The sequence below is a fragment of the Falco biarmicus genome, chromosome 1 (genome assembly GCF_023638135.1).
Source record: "Falco biarmicus isolate bFalBia1 chromosome 1, bFalBia1.pri, whole genome shotgun sequence".
NCBI lineage: Eukaryota > Metazoa > Chordata > Aves > Falconiformes > Falconidae > Falco > Falco biarmicus.
This window is the reverse complement of record NC_079288.1, coordinates 17016417-17038551: the sequence shown is the minus strand read 5'-3', so window position 1 is coordinate 17038551 and position 22135 is coordinate 17016417. Positions and strand designations below refer to the sequence as shown.

At 42.7% G+C, this 22135-nt stretch overlaps 1 protein-coding gene across 11 annotated transcripts in view; it reads right to left on the bottom strand.

Moving 5' to 3' along the window:
- Positions 1–22135, bottom strand: part of BCAS3 (BCAS3 microtubule associated cell migration factor) — a 370196-nt gene that overhangs the window by 108152 nt on the left and 239909 nt on the right. The window contains exon 23 of one of the 11 annotated variants that reach the window (XM_056357288.1): positions 5121–5663. The exons of 9 other annotated variants lie outside the window; for them this stretch is intronic. In XM_056357288.1, the coding sequence (XP_056213263.1) occupies positions 5638–5663 (26 nt within the window). In that variant the 3' untranslated portion in view covers positions 5121–5637. Of the gene's footprint in view, positions 1–5120; positions 5664–12252; positions 12468–22135 lie in introns of those variants that run through there. One more of the 11 variants, XM_056357281.1, reaches the window with a different exon arrangement.

Here is a 22135-nt window from a genome sequence, read left to right as displayed (position 1 = left end):
CCCATTTCTTGTTCCACTGCCTTTATAGTTCCAAAAAAACGTACATTTTGGAGACAAAGGCCTTTATCCTCTTAAGTGCTGTGGATTTCATGCCAATCTCCCAATATAAAGCAGACTTCAGACTTATACCCAAGAGAAAAGGTCTTGGAAAGATTAGGTTTTCCACCACAAAATAAAACCCTTGTGTGGTGAACCATACCAGCTACGCGCTACCTTCCTTCTAAGTGCTTGTCTGACATGGAGAAACACACCCACCCTACCCGCTCTCTTCCAAAATGGAAGTGGGTTTATCATTCCTCTGCTCTTGTGCCAGCCAGCTTTTCCTAGTGTAAAATTTCCAGGACTGTCACATGTGCCTGAAAATCTATAGATTTTTATGGATTTTTTTTCTTACTCTGCACTGTTATGCAATACAGAATTTGGCATATGTCGCTCTTGGTACTAGAGTACAAAAATCATTCTCGTTCCTGATGTAATATAGAGAGAAGCAGTAGGAGTGAGAAACGATGAACATAACTGGATGAAAAGTTCTTTTATATCAGCAAGGTATTTTTGAGAGTTGCCCATCAGAGACTTGCACTTCTAACAGGAATAGTATATTGCAGGGAATTAATTTTGCTAAGTACTTAACAGCTCAACAAATAAGAGAGCAAACTTTCTGAAACTATACCTGTTTGGAAGAAAGGTATTTTATCAACCATCCCCATATTGGAAAACAGATTTTCAGGATATTTCAAAATCCATTGCTGGTAATAAAGTAGGGCACGCAAGGAAAGGAGAGAACTATAGACTTAATACAATGTAACTCCTGAGCATTGAATTTTAACACCACCAAAGCCACACAACAAAGAATGAATTCAAGAGTCAGAAGACTAAAACTGCACGTAGTCAGCTTTGGATTGCTATGCCACAGATGGAAACTTTCTTGACAACACACAGTTTAAATTCTAGTTAGGCTGTACTATGATTAAATGCTCCTACAATTTTTGAGTACATCGCTTTTTTCCTACCAGCTGCTGTAATACAAAAGACATCTCTAGCAAACATATAACTAGTATAAAAAGTGCAAGTAAAAAAAGCCATTTAGGTTTCCAGCAAAGACATAAAAGCAAAACAGCTAATGGACATCCAGGGTAGTCAAATCATTTCTGCAAAATCCATTAGTTACTAAAAGTTCTGGAGGGCTCAGTTTTTACAGTAAAACCTGTAAAAACTCAGTATCCAGTTTCTCTGTTGGGACACTGAGGTGTGAAGGTCCAAACGATGCTGGAACTGAACTTGTATATTTGAACCTTTTGAACTCCATCTGCCCTTCATAAATTACTTTACCACTAGCTTTAACACGTTTCTAACCTACTGTGCTAGAAAAATAAGGAATCATTTAAATACCTAAAAGCGCAACTAACTTTGTAACACTTCCAATGGAATTTGTCTTTGTTCAAAAGACGCGCACCTATAACCAAACTGCGGGATGAGAAAGTGCTCCCGGATCATCTGGTGAAATAACATCTGTCTTCACGGTACTGAAAGCAAAGGAGTGGGCCCCGCTCCCCAGACTCAAACCCATTTAAAGTAAATGAAAACTGCACCCTACAGAAACAGACAGTTGCTCCTTTCCATCTGGAAACACTGTCAAATGGAAGCAAACTCCACCAAATTCTCAACTGATAGGAGAACTTCATTTTGCATTTGACACTAGCAACACAAGCGACCAGCAGCCCTCTGCTCAGCACACCATCAGCAGGGAAACACTTCTGCTGCTCTTCCACCTGAAGTACCTAGAGGTGACAAGAGAGGGGCACCAAAGCAGCACCCAGAGCACAGGGTCGCTATTTTGACGTCCCTTTTAGCCTTCTCCTTCATCCCACAGCACTTCGGGGCCGCGCAGCAGGGCCAGCAGCACCAGGCAGCCGCGCACCAACCGCCTCCTGCAATGTTACACCCTGCCCAGCACAGAGGGTGGAATTTGTATCACTGGGGTTCTAACATCTGGGCAGTTAATTGTATTTTTTAGAATATTCTCTTCAAACAGCCCTAAGTTTTCTACAGCCAAATCTTACCCAGCGTGTGCTAAGAGAGCAAAGGGCCCTGCCATCCCCTCTGGCTCCTCACGAACACCTGTAGCAGCCCAGCACCTAGTAGAAATATCTGAGTTTGGCGAGGAACCCGGCATCATTTGCCTCGAATACCACGGTCCCCGCGTTCCCAACCCCCAGGAGACACAGCTGCACCTTCCAGTATGAAAAGCAACACTTGCTTCAGCCCTGGGGAGCAGGGGCAGTGCCGGGCTCACAGCACAGCCCCTGTCACAGATGTGCCACCTCGCTGCAGAAGACTCCAGTCAGCAGCAGGGGCCACACGGAGATCCTGCAGGATTCACTCTGGCACAGAGGACCCATCCGTGTCTCTGTGTGGGTGCAGATGACTTCTGGAGCTGCCCAGGCCCTTGGGGATCTGCTCCCCTCTGTACAAGGCAGATGGTGGATATGTTGGCTGGCCTGGCTGCTAACCTAAAACTTGGTGCTGGGTATTTTACTCGCACGTGGGCTGTACACCTTCCCCTAAAGAATTTGAAGTCTGTCTGTCCTTCAGAGGCATCACCATCTTGACCCAGAACTCCAGGTTTGAACTTGACTCATGCAAAGGACAAAACTCTTGCCATCTCCTCCGCCATTCCGAAATCAAAAACATAACCAGAAACAGCGCAGTAACACCAGCCTTTGCATTTTCCCCTGCAAGGAAGACAACTTCCCCTGCAGCAGCCGCGCTGGGTGTCAGGCAGCCCCGGGGACGCGGTGCTCCCCACAGCCCCCCCTCGCAGCGCAGGGGGTCCCACCTCCTCCCCCCCCACGCAGAGGCAGCGAGGGAAGAGGCTCAGGTCTCCTCTACAGGAGAGGTTCAGATCATTTAGATTGTAAAATTATTCCAACTTCAAGGCAATGCCCATAAAGATCGTTAATTAATTGTAAGCTGCCTTAAACCAAAAGGAGAGATCCCGCAGGAAGGCTGGGAAGACCGAAGAACAAGCCTCGGCACGGCGGCAGCCCACGCTCGGACACGGCACAGACCTTCCTGCCGGGCACACGCACAGCCAGCGCATTTCTCACTGCTGTCCAGACTGGCAGCGTGTTCACAGACACTCCATCACTGGGATTTAGGAGAAAAGCAAAGACTTTATTTGAAGTCCAGGAGGCCGGTGCACAGACCAGACAGCGCATTATCATAAGCAAAACAATCTGCAAAAGAGCTACCAACTTGCTCCTACACCTGCCCTGCCTGCCGAGAGCGCTCAGCACCCCTAGCCCTGTGCCTGCATGGGAACCCTTCAGCTTTCATCCTGCTTGCATAAGGAGTCTCTTCGGGTTCAGGAAAACCACTTTTTTTTTTTTTTTTTTCTCTCCTGTCTCAGATTCATCACTTACAAATGAGGAAACTGCCCATCTCCATTATGAGAAAGAATTAACATCTGAATGTGCTTTCAAGAGGTCAACTAGTATAAAAATCCCTACTGTTTTTCTCTTTGGATTAAAATGTTATTATATTGTATCTGGAACTGTATTTCAGTTTCTCTTTAAAATGATCTTGCTAAGCAGCAAAGGGACACAGCAGCTCCCATTTACAGGTCACCTCAGGTCTCCTGAACCATGCCCCAGGGTTTTAGTGAAACTCAGGAATTCCAAAAGCAAAGCACATTGCCCTTGGTACATAAAATGCTTCTGATTCACAGATGACACAAATGTACAAGAAAAAAGGATGTCTGACGATTTTTTGCAACGGATGGCTTTTAGATTGACAGAATACACTTAAGCATTTCTTAAACTACCAAACAGCAAGTGATTTTTAACAATGGGCTTGTGTGAAGTGCTATTTGCTTCTCAAAGAGACTTGGAAAAAGAATTTCAGGGGTTGAACCCTCACTGTGTTTTAAGTCCTGAACAAAGAATAGGATGCTGTAGCTGCACAAGTGTGTGCTCCTTCATATTATGGGAAGGCAGCCTGCCCAAACTGTGCTCTGAGACACAATGCTACCACAAGTTTTTAATACTTCAGATTAATAAATCTGTATGAAATTATTTGAAATTTAGAAATGAAACGAATAAAGAAAATGACAAAACTTTCCGAGTGTTGCAGTTTTCCCGTGCAAGTTCATGTCACAGCTTGCCTGTTCTAGGAATAAGATGCATGCAACCTTGGGCAGTTAAATGTGTACTTGCCATTTATGAAACTACCATCTCCATTAATTGTAACTCTTAATGAGATGTTGTAACTGACCATGTGAACAGTCCCAGCCATTTGAATGAACACAGGTGTTCAAAGAAATGATCAGCAAAGATTGTGTAAGTTAACCTGGTTTTCTTCATGCAAGTAGGAAGTAAGACTTGTGGTTTTGCATTCCCTCTCCACCAGCACAGACTGGCTTTCTTTTCCTTGCTTCCTGGCTTGGAAATGAGCCACGTATCATTTATAGACTTCTGAGGTTTGATAGAGCGCTTTTTGAGGATCGCTTTGGAAAACCGTACCACATTTCAGGCCAGAGGGATGCAGGTATAAGCCTTTAAAAAACAGGCCAAACTCCACAGTGGTCATCACTAATTTTTGTTTACATGTATTACCAACATAACCTAGAGTGTTGCAAATAAAGTATCTCACTATTGTGCATGGGATCTGCAGTCATTAGATCTTGTAAGCTAGAAAGGACCCACATTTCTGACATTACACAAAAAGCAGGACAAGGAACCAAGCCCAAATCAAAGCAACCACCCCCTCACCAAACCCAGACCCACAGAATTTAGCTGTTTCAGAAAACAAAGGTATGCACAGCCGAGTTTTTATCCCTCGGAGCTCATTGGTTTGGGAATCACAAGCAGCATCAATAGGTAAACGCACAGGCTGATCTCATCTACGCACTACGGGTTCATCTGCCGGGTACCTTACAAAATAGCAGAGATCAGTCCTGCCTGATGCAAATGTTAAGTCATAAGAATAACATTACATAATGTGCAACAAAACATTAATTTGCAAGAAGACAAATCTAATGGTTTTTTTTTTCCAGAAGCCCAGTGACATTCTAGAACACATTATACACACAACAAGACAGCATAAATGAATTAAATATTTTTAAAACCATTCTTTCATGTTATGCCATTTCAGTTTATATTTTGTTTCACTAGTTGATAATCTTACAGACAAGAAAAACCATGCCGCTGGTGAAGTACTAAATCACACCAAAAGAGCTAAGGTTTTTAGATGAAACAAGAAGCTGATTACTCATGCACCGAGTATACCAGCCACTAAGCGTTTCTGGATTGTAGGGATAAGATACTCTCTTTGCTTATTACTGCCTCCTTGATCCAAAGAGATTTAAGCAACTGTTTTCAATTAGATGTTTTTAAGCTAGTAAAACTACATCCATAAAGACATATTTATAGAACAACTTAAAACTAGAAGAATTAAAACGACTACAAAACTGATGAATTCCATTCCCCCACCCCCCAGAATCATTTGCTGACCATTAACGAGCAAAAAGCACTGCAATTTTAAGAATTAATCCACTGTCGCAAAATTAAATCAGATACGCTAGTAGGGATAATGACAAACTGGTGGCTCCAGCGTTGTCAGTTTGCGGGTGATACAAGTTCAAGTCGTCTGTGCTAGTGGCCACTCTGTTGGAACAAACATGAACATAAAAGGTAACATTAAAAGTGCAGCAGCACCAACCGAATCAATTCTGTCGCTGAGGATGCAGACTGGTAATAAGTGGCATAGGGTCAATACTGCATTTTAGAAATGATCTGGCCAGTTCCGAGACTGCCAGACCTCAGCACATGGAAATAAAAGGAAGACACAGTAATGAAAGTAAATGAAAGGGAGACAATACTCATTTCCCTCTAAATTCCTGAACACAAGAGCCCAGCAGTGTGGCTTTGCTACACATGACTGCTTTCATCCTCCTTAACCTATGACGAATATTCCGAGATTTACAGGAACAAAACTGAGCTTTGATACTTTTCATCCGACAGTTGCTTAAACAAAATTTGCCTAAAAGCTCTGCAGCATGTGACTACAGATATTTGCAGGATGAGTCGCCTTCCCTCCAGCCCCTGAAGGATACGAGGCAGTGGCAGAGGCTTCCCCAGGAGCCTGCTCAGAGACGGCCGGAGCCACGAGCAGGCACAGCCTCTCCTCTCCAAGCCAGAAGCATCCAAAATCAGGTATGCCAACACCTGTATTCTATACCCGACTGCCACAGGGCGTGCTCTAGTTGGAGGCAAAGCAGCCACAAGCGAAGTGACACAGCCATGGCAGGCAGGGGCATCCCACAGCCACGCTCCAGCCCAGCCTCCTGCCGCAACACCCAGCGGAAGCAGCTCCAGTCCACCCCGCATCCCAAATTTCAACTTCCCTAAGCTTTTCCACAAGTCTGTTCCTACCCAAGCACATCGTGATGAAAACTCTTCAAAGCACATTAACAGCAGAGCGACTTTAAGAGTCAAATACATCATTTAAACATATTTTATACATCTAATACCCTTCAGAACCAGCCTATACATACAAATGGCTGTTACAAAGCACGAACCAGCATCTCAGCTTTCTTCTGGCAGTGCATGGCCTTCGCCTGGGCACCCTATGCTATGGGTGATGGGTGCTGTGCCAGGACAGTCCCTGACTGCATGGTGGATGCAGGAGATGCTCCAGGACACACGTGAATCTCAGCTAAATGCACGAGGCCCCGCAGGGAAGCATGACAGAGATTTTCTTTTACTGTTTTTTTAATTAAGGCCCTGCAACTTACATTTGCTTCATGTGCTGAAAAAGCACATGCTATGTAAAGGAAATTTTCAAAATTATTTTAGATGAATTAACCTATAGTTACACAGAGGGTCTAGATTAGGGCAACTCTTCAACCCTGAGGCAAGGAAGTGCCTTTTACTGGCTATACAGTACCTTGCCCATCCTTAGACATGCAGGATAAAAATGTATTTGTTTTACAGCCACATCCTGCCCATCCTGACAGAGCAACAGTAAACAGCAACTGGCAGCTGAAATCTTCTGCTGAGCCTGGGACAGCGGCAGGGGCCCCCTGCCCTGCCTCCCCCACCGCCTTCTGGTCTTGCAGGGGTCAAAGCCGGGTCCGAGGGCTTGGGGGAGCCTGAGGTACCCCCCTCCTCATGAGCTAGAGGGAAATAAAGGAAAGGAGGCAGAAAGAATTCAAGTAGTGATGAAACTCGTGCAATTGTACACTGTTTTCTGTTCCATGATGTTGAAACAGAGAGCTGCAGTGATGCGGTCACCTTTTAAATATCTCTGTATGGATCTTGCTAAAGCCCGAACCTGCTTGGGTGGGCAGATCGTTACGTATCTACTGAAAGCACAACATGCACCCAGAGAAGATGCATAACAACATCCAATTAGCCCTTTTGAATGAATGTGGCCCGATTTCCAATTGGTTTTGACCTTGTTCACAACATGTTAAGAAACAAGATTAAAAATATTAAGTTTTTGTAACAGGAAACTCTGTAATAACAAGGTTAGTCCGATGCCTTTTATTCACACAACTGTTGTAGCGTGGTAAAGGATGGCTCCCATAAGAAAAAGTTACAGGATAAAACCAAAAGCAAAGTTGCATACAATTATATTCAAATTGGCAGAGCAAAACTATGAAATAGAAGTGAACATAAAAGCAAGAGAAATAACATGAACAGTGAAGCAGTAAACAATTTTGCCTCAGGCACGACACTAATGCAAGACTAACTTCAAAGCATCAACTGAACCAACAAAGGTGACAAACAATATGCATAATAACAAATGTACACCGGCACTCGCTCCCTTTTCCTCCCTTACTCAAGATGAAACCCAACAGAAAGGAACACCACCCAGCATCAGCATCACCTCGCCGCGCACCACGGCTGCCTGACAAGTCACTGGCCCTGGCAGGACGGCAGGCAGGGAGGCATGCAGAGGGATAAGGACACTCAGCTCTTGTTAGTGGCTCCGGAGCTGGTGACACCGCAGGTACACCAAGCCTCTGGAAGACTTTCACAGGTCAGTAACAAGCTGGTATTTATGCATCTAACCCAGCAGTGGTATAAGCTATATAGATATATAACATACGGAGCGTAGAAAACGTCACACAAACATACATATAGCTGATTCTAGAGCTCTCTCACTTGAGGCGTGCTCTCAGACAAATATTGCTAATTCTGTAATTCCAAATATGAGGTGAGCACATCTCAGAAACTTGTTTTGATAATAACTTCTGGAATTTAAACCTGATAATCCCCAAGAAAGTTCTGGTCTTGCTCATAAAACACTTTAAACACTCTTTTTCATTTCATACATTGAACAATACATATAAACTAGATTACAGCATTTTGGCTACAAGCTTCTTCATATTAACTAGGCTGAGACGGTAACGTCACGAGAAGTCCACCACATCAGAGGCTTTACTCTGCCTATTTTTTTCCTTCTTCTAATTATAATTTATAATGAACCTCCTTCCCCAGTAAGCTGACTCAGGGAAAAACCACTCTGAAAGGCATCAGAGCTACTGATGAATTATTTTTATTAATTAAGTTAGAGAAACAAAAACCACAGTGGTTTTCAGTGCTGCAACTCACACAAGGACCCACCAGCTTGAAGGCAGAAAGAAGTGTGAAACAGCTCCTCCGCTTACAGAGGGGCTGGAATTCCAGAACAAGGGGGGAGGTTCTCTCCCTTAACCTATGGATCTGCTCCTTTGCACGGCTGCTTTGGACTTAATGAAGCACCACAAAAGCCACTGCCTTTACTGCACTAAAAACTGAAATAACGGGTACTAAGCAAAGTAGCTTTTAAAATATACTGATATTTAAGGAGTTTAGCTTCTGATGGGGTTTGCTGGAAGAAGAGTAGATAGAAGAACCGAGTTCAGAAGAGCATCTAATCCTGGCATGCTTCAAAGATCTTTAGGTTTCCCTTTTTAAGTTTTAGTAGCCAAGAGATTCACGTTTTACTTTTCACTTAGGATTTTAGAGGAGAATCTCCGCACTGAGCACATCGGTGCGAGCAAACGGCCGTCCGGGGCTGCTCTTCACACCAAGCACAGTGGCCTTGCCTTGCTGGGGATTTCTTCCTTGAAACATGCAGCAGATGGAGCAATTCTTAAGATTTTCAAGCAAACTTTGAGATTCTCTTATTGAAGCCAGAATCCTCTTTGAACAGCGATACTTTATATAATGAGCCCTATTTATAGCCTGCTCCTTCCTCTGGCCATTGGCCACCCTCCTGCTTGCCCACTCGCCGCTTCAGCTCCTTCATCCAATCTCAGACGCCTCATGGAAAGATCTGAAATACCTGAAATTTGCACATGCAATGAAAAGGAGGCTTAGTCACACAGTTAGGACATGCTTTTCCATGCAAGGCTGGCTACAGGAAAGTTTAACTTTTTGTCCAAAAGGATAGAAATAAAACAAAACAGGAAAGTGGGTATTTTTCTTACTTCTTTTTCAAGTGTACAAATTTTGGGTAATTTTTTTTTCCCTGTGACACAGGGGGGAAAAAAAAAGTCACTTTTCTGGGGGACTGTAATACCCTTCAGTGTGTTTTCCACCAAGAATGCAAAAAGAAACACTTTTTCTGAAGAAGTCATGGAAACTGGTAAATTGAAGACACAAGCCCTCATTGAAAACCTATAATTTTTTAATTAAATTTACATGTCAGTGGATCTTTTGAGCTCCGCCTGTATGTTTTTTATAAAGTACGTTTCTAGCGCTTTTTCCCATGGGTATTATGCACTATTTCTAAACCGGGATTGCTCAAGTTGAAGTGTGATAAAGGGCACATTATAGTTATATTAAGCAAAACGGGGACGAGAAAGCTTTTACACAGCGCAAAGAAAGCTGTGCTCAGAGCCTCATTTCTGGTAACAAGCAGAGCAAGGCAACCAGTCAGCTAGAAACTGCTGCTATCAAATTAATGCTTTGTCTTGAGGAGTAGTGATTTATTTATCCTTTTTTTTGTGTTTTCTGCTAAAAAATAAAGGTTGTTTTCTTCAAAATCATTAACTTGCTCTGGGGCTTCACTGGAAATCTGCTGTGAGCAACAAAACAGAGAAGCTAGCTCTGTATAGTACTTTAGCTTAACTTGTACGATTACCCTTTGAAAGCGCTAAGAGAGGCGAAGAGGGGATTGCTGAACACAGTTTGGGTTACCATCTCATCCTGCCGCTCTTCCCAGCGGTTTCGCAACCGTGTTGTTATTCTTCACAGCTCACCCGAAAGATGCAGCAACTTGCTTAATTTGCATGGTCTCCACAGCGCCCAGGCCCAAATAAGAAGAGCTTGTCAACAGTGCTGCAGCCACATAAACAAGCAGCAGCTGGATGAGAAAAGGAGGGCATGTCAGCTCAGAGCGGCAGAAAAGGTTTTTCACGGCAGCTATTTGCAACCCTCCAAGGAGCTACAGAGGCTGCCCATTAAAACCCTGTTAAAACACTTCTGATGTTGTCAGCAGTGGAGAGCTGAAATAGCACAGCGATCACCGAGATACTATCTGCCTCGAGCAGTTCAGTGGTACTGTCAATAATACGAGCAAGAAGGTACAAGATGAGCAACAACCTAATTCCTACATCAAAATTTCATAAACTCCCTCAGCTGGTAAACACTAGAGATGTGGGCAAACACAGGACAGCCAATAAACCACCCAGAAAAGACGACCTTTGGTCTGGAATCTTTCCCGAAAGCTTTGAACCTTTAAATTAATTTACACTTTGAAAGCAAAGCAGCGTAATGGCAAGGAGAAAGCAGGAGGAACGAGGCGATGGCTCTCCCATCAGTGCTCGTAATCTGCTCCCTGGCTTTGCGCTTCTGACAGAGCCCAAGGACAAACCACAGCAACACTTTCAGGCACATACACTTCCAAACGTCCCGTATCTATACCTGCAGTTCCTCCCCACTCGTCTCTGCTTCGATTTTCGAAAGCACCGACACAGTAGCCATTCCTTGGGGTAGTTTTTGCCCATATAGTCCTACCAGGCAAGAAAACTTTGCTACTTCTCTTCCAGTAGAGCGGTGCCTCATTTGCAAACAGACCTCCTGACATGCCAGGGTACTAAAACTGTGAGTAATGATAGCAGAATCATTTACTTCTCTGCTACTCCCTGCTCACGAGTAAGTGCTACTCACGGTGAATAATGGCTGGAGAAACAGGGCCAAGGTGAAGAGTTATTTATAATACAGTAGCCAATGAGTAAGCACTTAGCTATGAATTTACTGCCCTGGCTACAATTTCATGAGAAAACAAACTGAGCCAGCTTTCGGTTTTCCAGTATTAAAAGCTATACACCCACTAAAGACTAGTAAAAATAATTGGGGGAGGACTGGGGTAGTTATTTATAAAGCAGCCATGACAGCATTTGTGTGCATCTCGGCTAAATGGAAGATAATCGTTAGCTGCTTTTGTTTCTTGCTGTCCTCAGAATCGCTACAGCAGTCAGTGAAAGTCCCAGGCTCATCATCTTAAACCAGTATCAGATGCTTCCCCCTTTTTATACAATAAATATCCACTGCAGAGAGCCAAAAGACAGAGCTCACTCGAAATGAAGCAAAGAATTAAGACTGTCATCTGCTCAACAGTCCTGGGTTTAGAGGTCAGAATAGCTGTCTATTCTTAATCCGAAGTGACTGTACTAACTGTCTTACAGAACAAACTTCTGTCAAGCATACCCTGGATCTGCAGAAGATCCAGCATGCTCAGGACTAATCTTTAATTGTTTCTATCAGCCTAGAACAAGGCAAAGGTTATTTCTAGAAATACATTACTTTCACCCAAAGCAGTAATAATATCTTGGGGCATATAAAAGTATCTGACCAGGAAAATACCAGGAAGCATGACCAAGCTCACCACTCTCCTGAACCTCCTATGCAGGAACACACGATGTCCCAGTACACCCTGCAGAATAACTGGGTATTTTCCAATCCCCGCATTACCGGTCATGACCTACTGGTGCAAATTTGGATTCTGCTCATTGACTGAAGTTTGGATGGCATGACACAGCAAGAGCCTTGTAGCTTGCCATCACACATTTGAAGGCTGGTTCACAGGGAAGGACTATATTTTAGTTCAGCCAGCATTTTACCCCCCAAGGACATATGGCTCAGATTTGTGATGGAAGCGAACAATTGGAAAAACAGAAGAAGTAATGATTCTACAGGTCTGCAATTTATTTCTGAATTGTAAACACAGAAGGGATGGCTTCTTATGAAATTTTTAAACGCAGCTGCTAGTTTTACTTTCTGCTGTGCTTCCAGTTTGGAGAGTCCGAGTGGTATATTTTCACCTTGACGTACCAAGAGTTATACATGAAGCTATGCTCTTCAGTTTTTCTACGGGGAGTTGGTGTTAGCCGCATTATTTCACTGCTGCTGAGCTCGTTGCAACTGGCCTGACTTCACCTTGGTAGGCGAGTGCTGAACTTGGTTCGCAGCCATCTGAAAAGCCCAATTAGACACTCTTGAAAATCCAAAGTATCTTGTACATTTTCACACATCTTCAGATTTTAGAAAGCTGTCTGTTCCCTCTCCTTATCCAAAGGAAAATTAAAACCATTCAGTGTCAGAAAGAAGGAACGTAAAGAGTAATAACAGTCTTACTTCCCCGGCTCTCACGAGCCTGAAGTTAAATACCTGCCTTTGTGCAACTGTTTCCCCTTCTTTTATGAGCTAAATATTGTGGCACCATGCAATTAGAGCACAAAGAATAAAATTACAACAATTTGAGATGAGTGTAACTTTTACAAGAGTCAGATATCCCTAACAACCCAGACAGTCAATAACCCAGCACAAATTAACTCTGGCAAATAATAGGTGTGTTGACCCTAAATTCATGAGACAATAAAACCTACCAACAGCCCGTTGTTTTAAAATACTCAGGCACTTCTCAAAGACAATATAGTTTTTGTTTGTGAGCAAAAAGATCATTAATTAGGCAAGCTTTTAAAAAAGGGTTTTAGTATCATTAGCAAAAACTAATAGGAAAATAAATTAACCTACAACATCTGACACCAAGTTTGGAAAAAAAAAAAAGAAAAAAAAGGCAGGCATTAAAAACCCAAAGCTAACTAGTACATGTCCCAAGGACTGCACCCTGTAGACCCACTTCCCCACAGTCCTCCATAACCACAATAAGAAAATGAAATTTCTCCCCTTCTTACTGCATTTTGAGTTAGAGACACATTGCTGTGAATGTAGGCCTGTCATACAGTGGAGTCACAGCGATATAATCTGAACCAACTCTGTTCGTCTCTTCAACTGCACAACAATGGAAACACACCTAAAACCACAAAGCAACGATCTGTTCTCTCAAATTTGCTTTCTTTCGGAGGGTTCTTTCACGATAACAGAGCTCAGGTAAAGTTACTATTCAAAAGCTGTCCTATGGTAGGCTCTGGTGCAAACCTGTGTTTCTTGAAGGAAAATACATTTTCTAATTATTTTGAGAGTCTGTTCAAACCTGCAGTATTTTGAAATAACACACTGTCAAAGGTAGCCCAAAATATTTTATGGGTTTGAATAAAATTCCCTTTTTTCTTCCCCTGAACACTTGCTAAGCAACACCGTAATTAGCCTGCCAGTCACTACATACGAAGGAGGGCACGAAATTGTCCACTACGTTAACCATGCCAACTACAGAATTATGAAAGATTTATACCTACTTCATATTAAAATTATTTAGTAAATGTCACATAGCACAGCAAAAACCACGGGCATATCACTGAGAGGGAGTCAGGCTCAGTGCAGAGCTCTCAAAACCAACAGCCACCAAGAGCAGACTCTGCAAGCCAAGTGTTTATATGGCCATAAAACCATAGGGTGACACAAAACAATCTGCTGTTTTACTAGAAAGGAAGAAAATACAGAATTCAAATTTTACAAAAAGTAGTCATACAGAGAGTAAAATGAAATATTAATAACAGATATTGAATTTTGGAAAAGGAACTGAAACAATTAAAATGCACTTGTAACTGCAACTGCTTGGTAAATCAAATCCGCATTCCTGGATAGATTGCTTAATTTGAGCAGATGATGTACTTTCCTCCTCACTTTTGCTTCGAGCTTTCCCTCTATGAGAAGTAATTAACTTGCCAGGGGAAGAAATTTTCCTCTTCAATACCTTTACATTTGTGTAAAGCACAGTTATACAAAATGCTGATGCCAGCCCCTGTGGGAATCCCCCCGTGCTGTACAGCACCCCCTCGCCGAGACCACCTCAGCCCCGCCTGCGTCTGGCTCCAGCTCTGGGCGTCCCAGCGATGCACCAGCGCCCGGTGTCTGCCTGCTGGGAGGGAGTTTCTTCACAGGAAATATGAAGGGAAAATTCACGCTCAGCTGCTTAACAAGAGCTGACATCGCATCTCCAGAGACAGAGAGAAACTTGGGATGTCAGGCAGGTTAGCACAGGGCAAGCAGACGGTCAATAAAATATTCAATAAAGTACTCTGATATGATAGATCTAATATTGTGGAAAAAGCCAGAAGTCCTTTTTTTGATAAGAAAATGAGTTTAAAATGGTGGCTAAAATGGCCTATACAATATTAATCTCCTAAAACTTGAAAAAAATTGCAGCTGGTTTTTGAACTTGTTGTAAAAGTCAAAACCAAACAAAGGCTCAGGTAGCACAGGACATGCTCCTGCAGACATGCAAAGCAGGTAATTTAGAACAACTGCATATATTACTTTTTTTTTTACAAAATCTCTCCAAAATAATTTTACAATTAATTTTAACTATTTTTTTTCTAATTAAAATCTACTGATCACCTAAAATACATGATGCTCAGGGAAACAGGCAGAAGCCTCACCTAGCCTGAATCTCAGTGGACCCTGTGCTGACCCGGGAGCAGCCCCAGCATCGGGGCCAGAGTCCCAGGGCCAGCTTCTCTCCTCCCCTACCTGACCTCACCTGCTGCTCATTTTTCCAAGCAGGACACCTACCAGATTTCCTCTCCAAGCAACTTTTTCATGACAGCTCTTTCATGCCCTGCTGTCATCAACTTCTCAAATTCTGCCCCCCCCACACCGAAGGGTTTGGTAGGAAAACCCTGGAGGGATCAAGAAGGCAGCAGGCCATATGCAGTGAATCCCTGCAATCATTCTAATGAAGCTAAATCTTTGAGTTTACATACAAGGAAAATTAAATCAAGAGCTGGAGTGGATTGGAAAGAAATACACCAGGAGATGGATAAAGTTAATCATGTTTAGTTAAGGCTAATGCTGACCTACTCAGGCTTGCCTTGGAGATGCTCCATACTTAGTCTAAGTTCCACCTACAGGGGAATACAGATGCACACGGGGCTGTGGCGGCTGCCCTGAATTTCTGCAGTGTTTCACCTTTGCAGACTGCAGGGAAAGTACCACCTTCCTGGTGGATATCCCAATGTCCCTGCAGCATCGCTGCCAAGTATCACGGATGGAAATACAAGAAACCAGGGCTGTGGGTGACGACTCGGGGAGTCCTGCAGCCTGGCCCCATCCTTTAAACCCCACAGACAGTAACATGGTTAATCGGTAAGGCAGGGAAAAACTCCTTTGCCTCAATAAAATAATGAAATCAGATTTCATTCTGACATCACATCATTCCTGTCGCTCTTCCAGAGGGAATGGGGGATGCGATTGGGAGGCTCCGTCCCCAGCAGCCGCGTTTCAGAGAGCTGCAGGGCCAGGTGTGCTGCTCGCCCCCTCTGCAGAAGGGTCTTACTACGTCTTGTGGCCGAAACTTGAAAGTAAAATTACTTTTAAGAGAGGAAGTTGCATGGGAACTCCTCCTGTAGCCACTACATTGGATTTTTTTTAGTTTTATTTTTCATAAAGATCTCCACTGCATCTCCAGCAGGTGATGGCAGGATGACGAGAGACTACCAAAACAGAACAAATTTCTTGTTTCATTCTAATATGGCATAAAAAGACTCATGGTGAGGAAGAGCTGCGGGGCCATGGACAAGCAGGTGGCTAGCAGCCGCTCCGCCACAGACGGCCAAGGGCTGGCATGTGTGGGCTGCTGTTTTGAAGGACGTGTCCAGTCCACAGGCCATAGGTTGACCACTGTAGCTCTACCTGACGCTTATAATTTAAGGAATTGAGTTGTATTTCCCAAGATGTTTACTTCCATGCAATGCTGAGGCAAACTTACTCCTTTAACTCATTCTGCTTTAACTGGTAGTAGCTACACAAACTACACAGTCTCCTGATGAAGGAGCAAAAGATTAGGATATGAATCTGTCAAGTTTGGAATATTTTTTTCTGTATAGCTCTGTTAAATGACTGAAGACAATAATGCTTCAGTATTTTCTCAGAATAGCTCATTTGTTCTTTATTTCAGTGTTACAGAAAAGATTATTTGCAACTATTCACTTCCTTACAAAATATTCAGATTCTTCAATGAAAAGAGTTTCCCACATTGTGCAGCCACCCACACAGCTCCATTTGAAAGTGAATGAAAAGCTGTGCTTGATGATGTTGAATATGTTAACCTCTTACAGTTCTCCAGCTCTGGTGAGCCACTTTTCTTCGGCATCTGCACAAGTGTTGAACACAACCTAGATCCTGTTGATCACATACAAATAAAGACAACAAAGGGATCAGATGATCATGACTGAAGTGATTCCTGAAGACCATAATCTGTGTGTGAAGTTGTTTCATTTTGAGCAAACTAAAACCAAATTTAAGCTTGCTAGGAATTTACTTTAATGTGTAACAGATCGTAATTAGTAATGGGGTATGATACATTTTCCCTTCTACTTTAAGCTACTGGTGTCACCTTTGACCAGTTCAAACTGAATCAGAAGTCATTACCACTTAATGACTAGTTAGTGGTCTATGTGAAATAGGCTAGTGGTTTAAGTCCCCACCCTAATCATGCCTACCGCTACCGTCATAATTAGCACTCATGACAGCAATCTCAACAGAGGGCAGGGATACCGGCTGGCAGGCAGAAAGCCAAGTGTACACAACCCAAATTTTGAATGAACATCCATTGCAATCCTTGTGTCGTTTTTCAGAAAAGTGTGATTTGGACTGTACTGCTACCTCCTGGAAAGTCACCTTTGCTTATAATCATCTTGACCCCGCAGCAAACTCCCGCCTGATGCCCCAGACCAGGCCAGCCCTCCCTTTGCAGGACCCACTGCTGCAGCGTGCTCAGATGCACGTGTGAGGCAGGACGCCAGCTGGGCACAAGGACCTCTGGTCGAGCAGCGCTGGAGGAACGGCGACTCCCAGAGCAGCTACATTCTAACCAGTAAACCTCATTTGCTATCTTCAATTTACTCTGCCTTTAAACCCCAAGTACATCTCTGACTTTGTCCTCTCTTGCATGAGCACATCAGCATACACCGGCTCCTACAGACCCTCAAACATCCAGAGCTGCACCACGAGCTGTGCAGCCGACAGCCAGGCTGTGAGCCTGCAGCCTCCCAGCACACAGCGCCATGGACCACCTGCAACCAGTATGAACACATCCCGCATGTTCGAATAATCCAAACACACTAAACTGCTGGCAATTTGACTAAAACACGCTGCTGTTGCACCGTTCTGCAAATCTCCCAAGCACAACACATGACTCTGGCACCACCTCTTTAAAACCTCCAACATTTATTCCCTTATTTCCCTGCTCACACATCTCTGCCCTGTGAACCCCAATGAGCTGCATGAGGCTTAGGCCAGCATATCCCTTTTCCCTTCCCGTCATCCCGTTTCACCGCGAAATCTGATTCTTCCATCTGTCCCTTCCTCCTCACCCCATCTGGTGAAATTCAGCAGTTGCATTAATACAATCTGATGCTCCAGCCAGCGCTCGCATCTGCATGTCTGCACAGCAGCATCGCTGCCTGCCTCCTTTAAGAGATCACTGACAGAGATGTTGGTACATTGAAGAAATTCAGAGGCGGGGGGAAGATAGAAAACCAGAAAGAAATAAAAGAAGAAACAAAGATAGAAAGAAAGAAAGAAAAAGAAAGAGCTGCTGCTCTTTGAGCACTGGCTGGAATGGAGAGCTATCTTCATAAATAGACAGGAAACAGAAAAGACTAATGTTGGGCAGATGACAGATCCCTGAATTCAGTTAACTGGCCTTCAAGATATGAACTGTTCTATTAAACATAGAGGCATTATGTTGGTCATCCACTTTAAGCCCAAGAGTGATTAAAATGCTGGCAGAAAATAAAAACTGGCTATTGAAGAGCTTGCCCTGAGGTCCTAATTTCAAATCAAATTTTACAGCGCCGCACAGGAACAATGGCAGCCCAGTACTCCAAGTCTTCTTTTTGTCACTTTGTACAAAGAAACCCCCTCAAACTCTCTCAAAGAACAATGGCCCCTCTAGATTCGCAACTACGCCAAGAATGGGCTCAAACCATACAAAAACACATTTTAAAAATACATTTTACACTGCCCTTGACATTTGAGATAAATAGAAGCCAATGCATTGAAATTCCAAGTATTTTTTTATATCCTTTCACAATATGAATTTTTTATTTTCCCCAGTCTACTTGATCTTTGACATTCTGGCCTCTGCAAAAGAAGGACACAGCAGAACAGTCAAAGAAATTAATTATGCAGATAATTGCATTTTATTAAAATGATTACTGTAGCAGAGAACTCAACAAATGACAGCTACACGAACCTGGCCCCCAGAAGAAATCAAGAGGACACAAACAGTTCATTTTTAATTGAAAAACTTCTCAGCTATTAACATTTAATTATCTGTTACTGATATATGGCCCTAGTTTAATTAGCATTTTTCTATACGTCAGGTTTGCTTTTTAGTAAAACCACTTTTTTAAAGTTCTGCTGAGCTGCTACAGATTCCCCATTTTGACAGTCGGAGTTTATGTGAATTTGGCAGCTTGGATACAGACAGTTGTTTCCTAGTGAACAGCACACAAGACCATATGTTTCAACATTTAAGCAATTTAGAATCAGAGGTATAATTCTGAGTGTCCTTAGCAGAAATTGTAGATTAAATACCCAAAGGATCTGAGCTCTACAAGAGATACAGCCTTTTTTAGCACTTTTCCCATAGCAACAAAACCACTCTACGCTACTTATATCACATACTCGAACCACAAGCACGCTGAGAGCATTGGTGAGCTGACTCAAGCCCGCAGCCAGGCCTTTCAAGGGCTGCTGTGTTTTCAACAGCGAGGGACAAGCAAGCCTATAATTTTCCCTTTCTCCTTTCTGCGCCTCTCTCCCATTAGGCAGGATTAATCCACAACTGCCTCTGAAACACACCTACGGTCAGGACTCGCACCTGGTTTCTTGATTTGCGGACAGCTGCTTTGTAAGAAGACATTAATCAGCAGCTTCTTTCCCCTACCAAAAATAAGGCCACACACATTGCTTGTGGCATTCTCTTGATTTCTGGGACAATGAACATCACCAGCGCTACGGGTTTAGCTCAATATACAGACAAGGCATGTCTGGCACGACCTGCCATGCTCTTGTGCCATTTCGGCCACTCTGCTTTTCCTGGCATGAGGTCACGCAACCTCCAAATTGCACAAGAACATTTTAAAAGTAGGTTCAGAGAGAGAAATAAAACCCCAACACATCCTGAGGGGAAAAAAATAATAGTTCACTGGATATATTAGTACGTCCTCCCTGTTATAACCAGAACACCTGCAATAAAACCAGAATGAAAATGACAATCTGGATTGAAATTTAGCGATATCTCCTTCTTAGAGGACAGGCGCAAACCAAGAGATTTATCCAGCATTTTATCAAATAATTTGAGTGAAGGCTTGTTCTCTCAAGCAGCAGACCTCACCACGACCCCCCGAAGTCACAAGCAACATTCCGGATCATGTGTTGAACACGGCGCCGCAGTTCCTAGTCCTCAGGCAGCCAATCTCAAGACCCATTTTCCACTTCCACTCCCTTTTAACCACTTTCCTGAACACGTTCTGCCGCATAACAGGCACTTATTCTTCAATCTGTCACACTACTGCTTTACAGAAGAACCAAAACAGGCTGCGGTGCTCTCCAGAGCAGGGCTGTGCCGTGCGGGACACCAGGCTGCCCTGCACCCTGCTGCGGCTACTGGACTCTAATGCACTCAGGATTTCTTTCCCTTTTTTTTTTTTTTTTTTTTTCCCCCACCCCCACCCACCTCTGTTTTCTTTTTTCCATCCCATGCATGTATGGAAACTGAAGAGATACAGTATTCAAGCACATTGGCTTACAGCTTTCATTAAAATATCGCCATTAAATAACAAATATTGAATTACTACTTACAATTACTAGACACAAAATGTTTGCAAAGTCTTTTTCATCTACACAGAAAAGTTGTTTTCATTTGGTGAAGGTTCTGCCTGTCATTTTGACTTGGTACCCTGTTAGAGAAACTCACTTCAAATGCATGAGTGATTCTCAGTGATTAAAGCAAGCAAACAAAACCTCCAGAAATAATTCCATTTGTGGGTATTTCCTTTAACAGCATTAATAATCTAATGCATTTAAAAGGAAGATTTAGAATTACAATTCACTTGTATTTCACAGGATTAAAAATGCAATATATGTAATATAGCCACAGTATATAAACACAAAACATTATCGAGAAGGTATTTTGACAGTATCCATTTCTGCTCTGCAGGAGTTCAATGTTGACGCCTTTGTAGGTCATTTACATTTTACTTCATCAATCTACTTCAATGATGTAAAATTCAAAGAAAAAATTTACTATTTCAGAGAGGTCTGAAAACACATTCAGTGGGATATAGCTTAAAGAATATACTGAGCAGGACTGAAAACTAAGTATAGGTTTCTCACTTGAATGTATATTTAAAATGAATACCCAGCCCTTAGGGACCTGTATACCTAGCAGAAGACACAATCTACAAATTTCTTTACCTCCTGTACCATCAACTGCAAATTTACAACAAAATGTTCGGTAAACCAGCTAATTTTATTTCTTTACTCTGAAATATCAGAGAGAACCAGTATTTCAGAATAAAGAACACCGAAAGGGACTTTTCATAGGCCAGTATTTTGTTTCACAGTATGTCTCGCCTGCTGCTAAAACCAGCAGTGTTTTCAGTAGAAACAACAAATGTACAAGTTGAAAGGGAAGAGAGAATGGGAAGAAATGCCCATTCCTGGGAGTGACTGGCTACCTGGATGCGGAGCAGCCGCGCATGCCCTTGCCAAAGCAACCCAGGTTATTCTCCTCTTCTCTTTTTTCACTAGAAATTCCACCCTGACCCTGAGAAACGCTGTCATCAAAACAAGGATATTTCCATGAAACATATCTCCACTGCAAAAACATTTAATAAAAACATTCCCATCCCATTCTAATTTTAATTTGTTTCTTTGCATTGAAACAGTGCAGATGCGGCTGTCCAAGTTTCTCCTCAAAGCACCCCAATCTTTGAATTCCCTGCCCAAAACACGAAATGAAGACTTTAAGGCACACTAGGCAAATTAGCGTTTAGGAAAATTAAGTTTTAACTAACTAAATAAAACGCCACTTGAATAATACTGGACACTCTGGCTATATCTAAGAGCAAGACTACTAAATAAAGCCTTTACAAGAAAAAATGCACACTGAGGGAAAATAGGATTGTTATTTTTAACACTGATAATTTTGTTTAAAAGAAGATTCCTTCCTGTGTTTCATCATTTTACGTTATGTTCTATTATAGAAACTAATGTGGGAAAAAAAAAGTTCAGAAAAATCCAGGCCCAGAATATTATGGAAAAAAGAACCACTAAATGTAAAGGTCCTGTAATATTTGGTATCTTCAGATTTTTCTGCACTGGTTCACATGACCCCCAATTTATTTTTAGAAAGGCAGCAATTCCCACTTGGATACGGTGCAATACCTTGTACCCAAATGTTGCTTTGCACAAATAAACCACAGAAAGTGTTGACTTAAAAATAAAACATTGGAAAAGGAGAAAGTTTTTTTCTCTGTGAAAATTTCCGGAAAAGCTGTAAACAAAGGCAGGTTTGGCTCAGTGGCTGAGTGACTCTGTTGAGCTGTTGAGGATGGAGAACATATCAAACCTCACAGAGTGAGGAAATATTTGTAAAACAGTTAGTAAATCATAGGCAGCAAGGTCACCATGTTTAACAGCAGGAATGACACTCTGCCAAAACCCCAGCT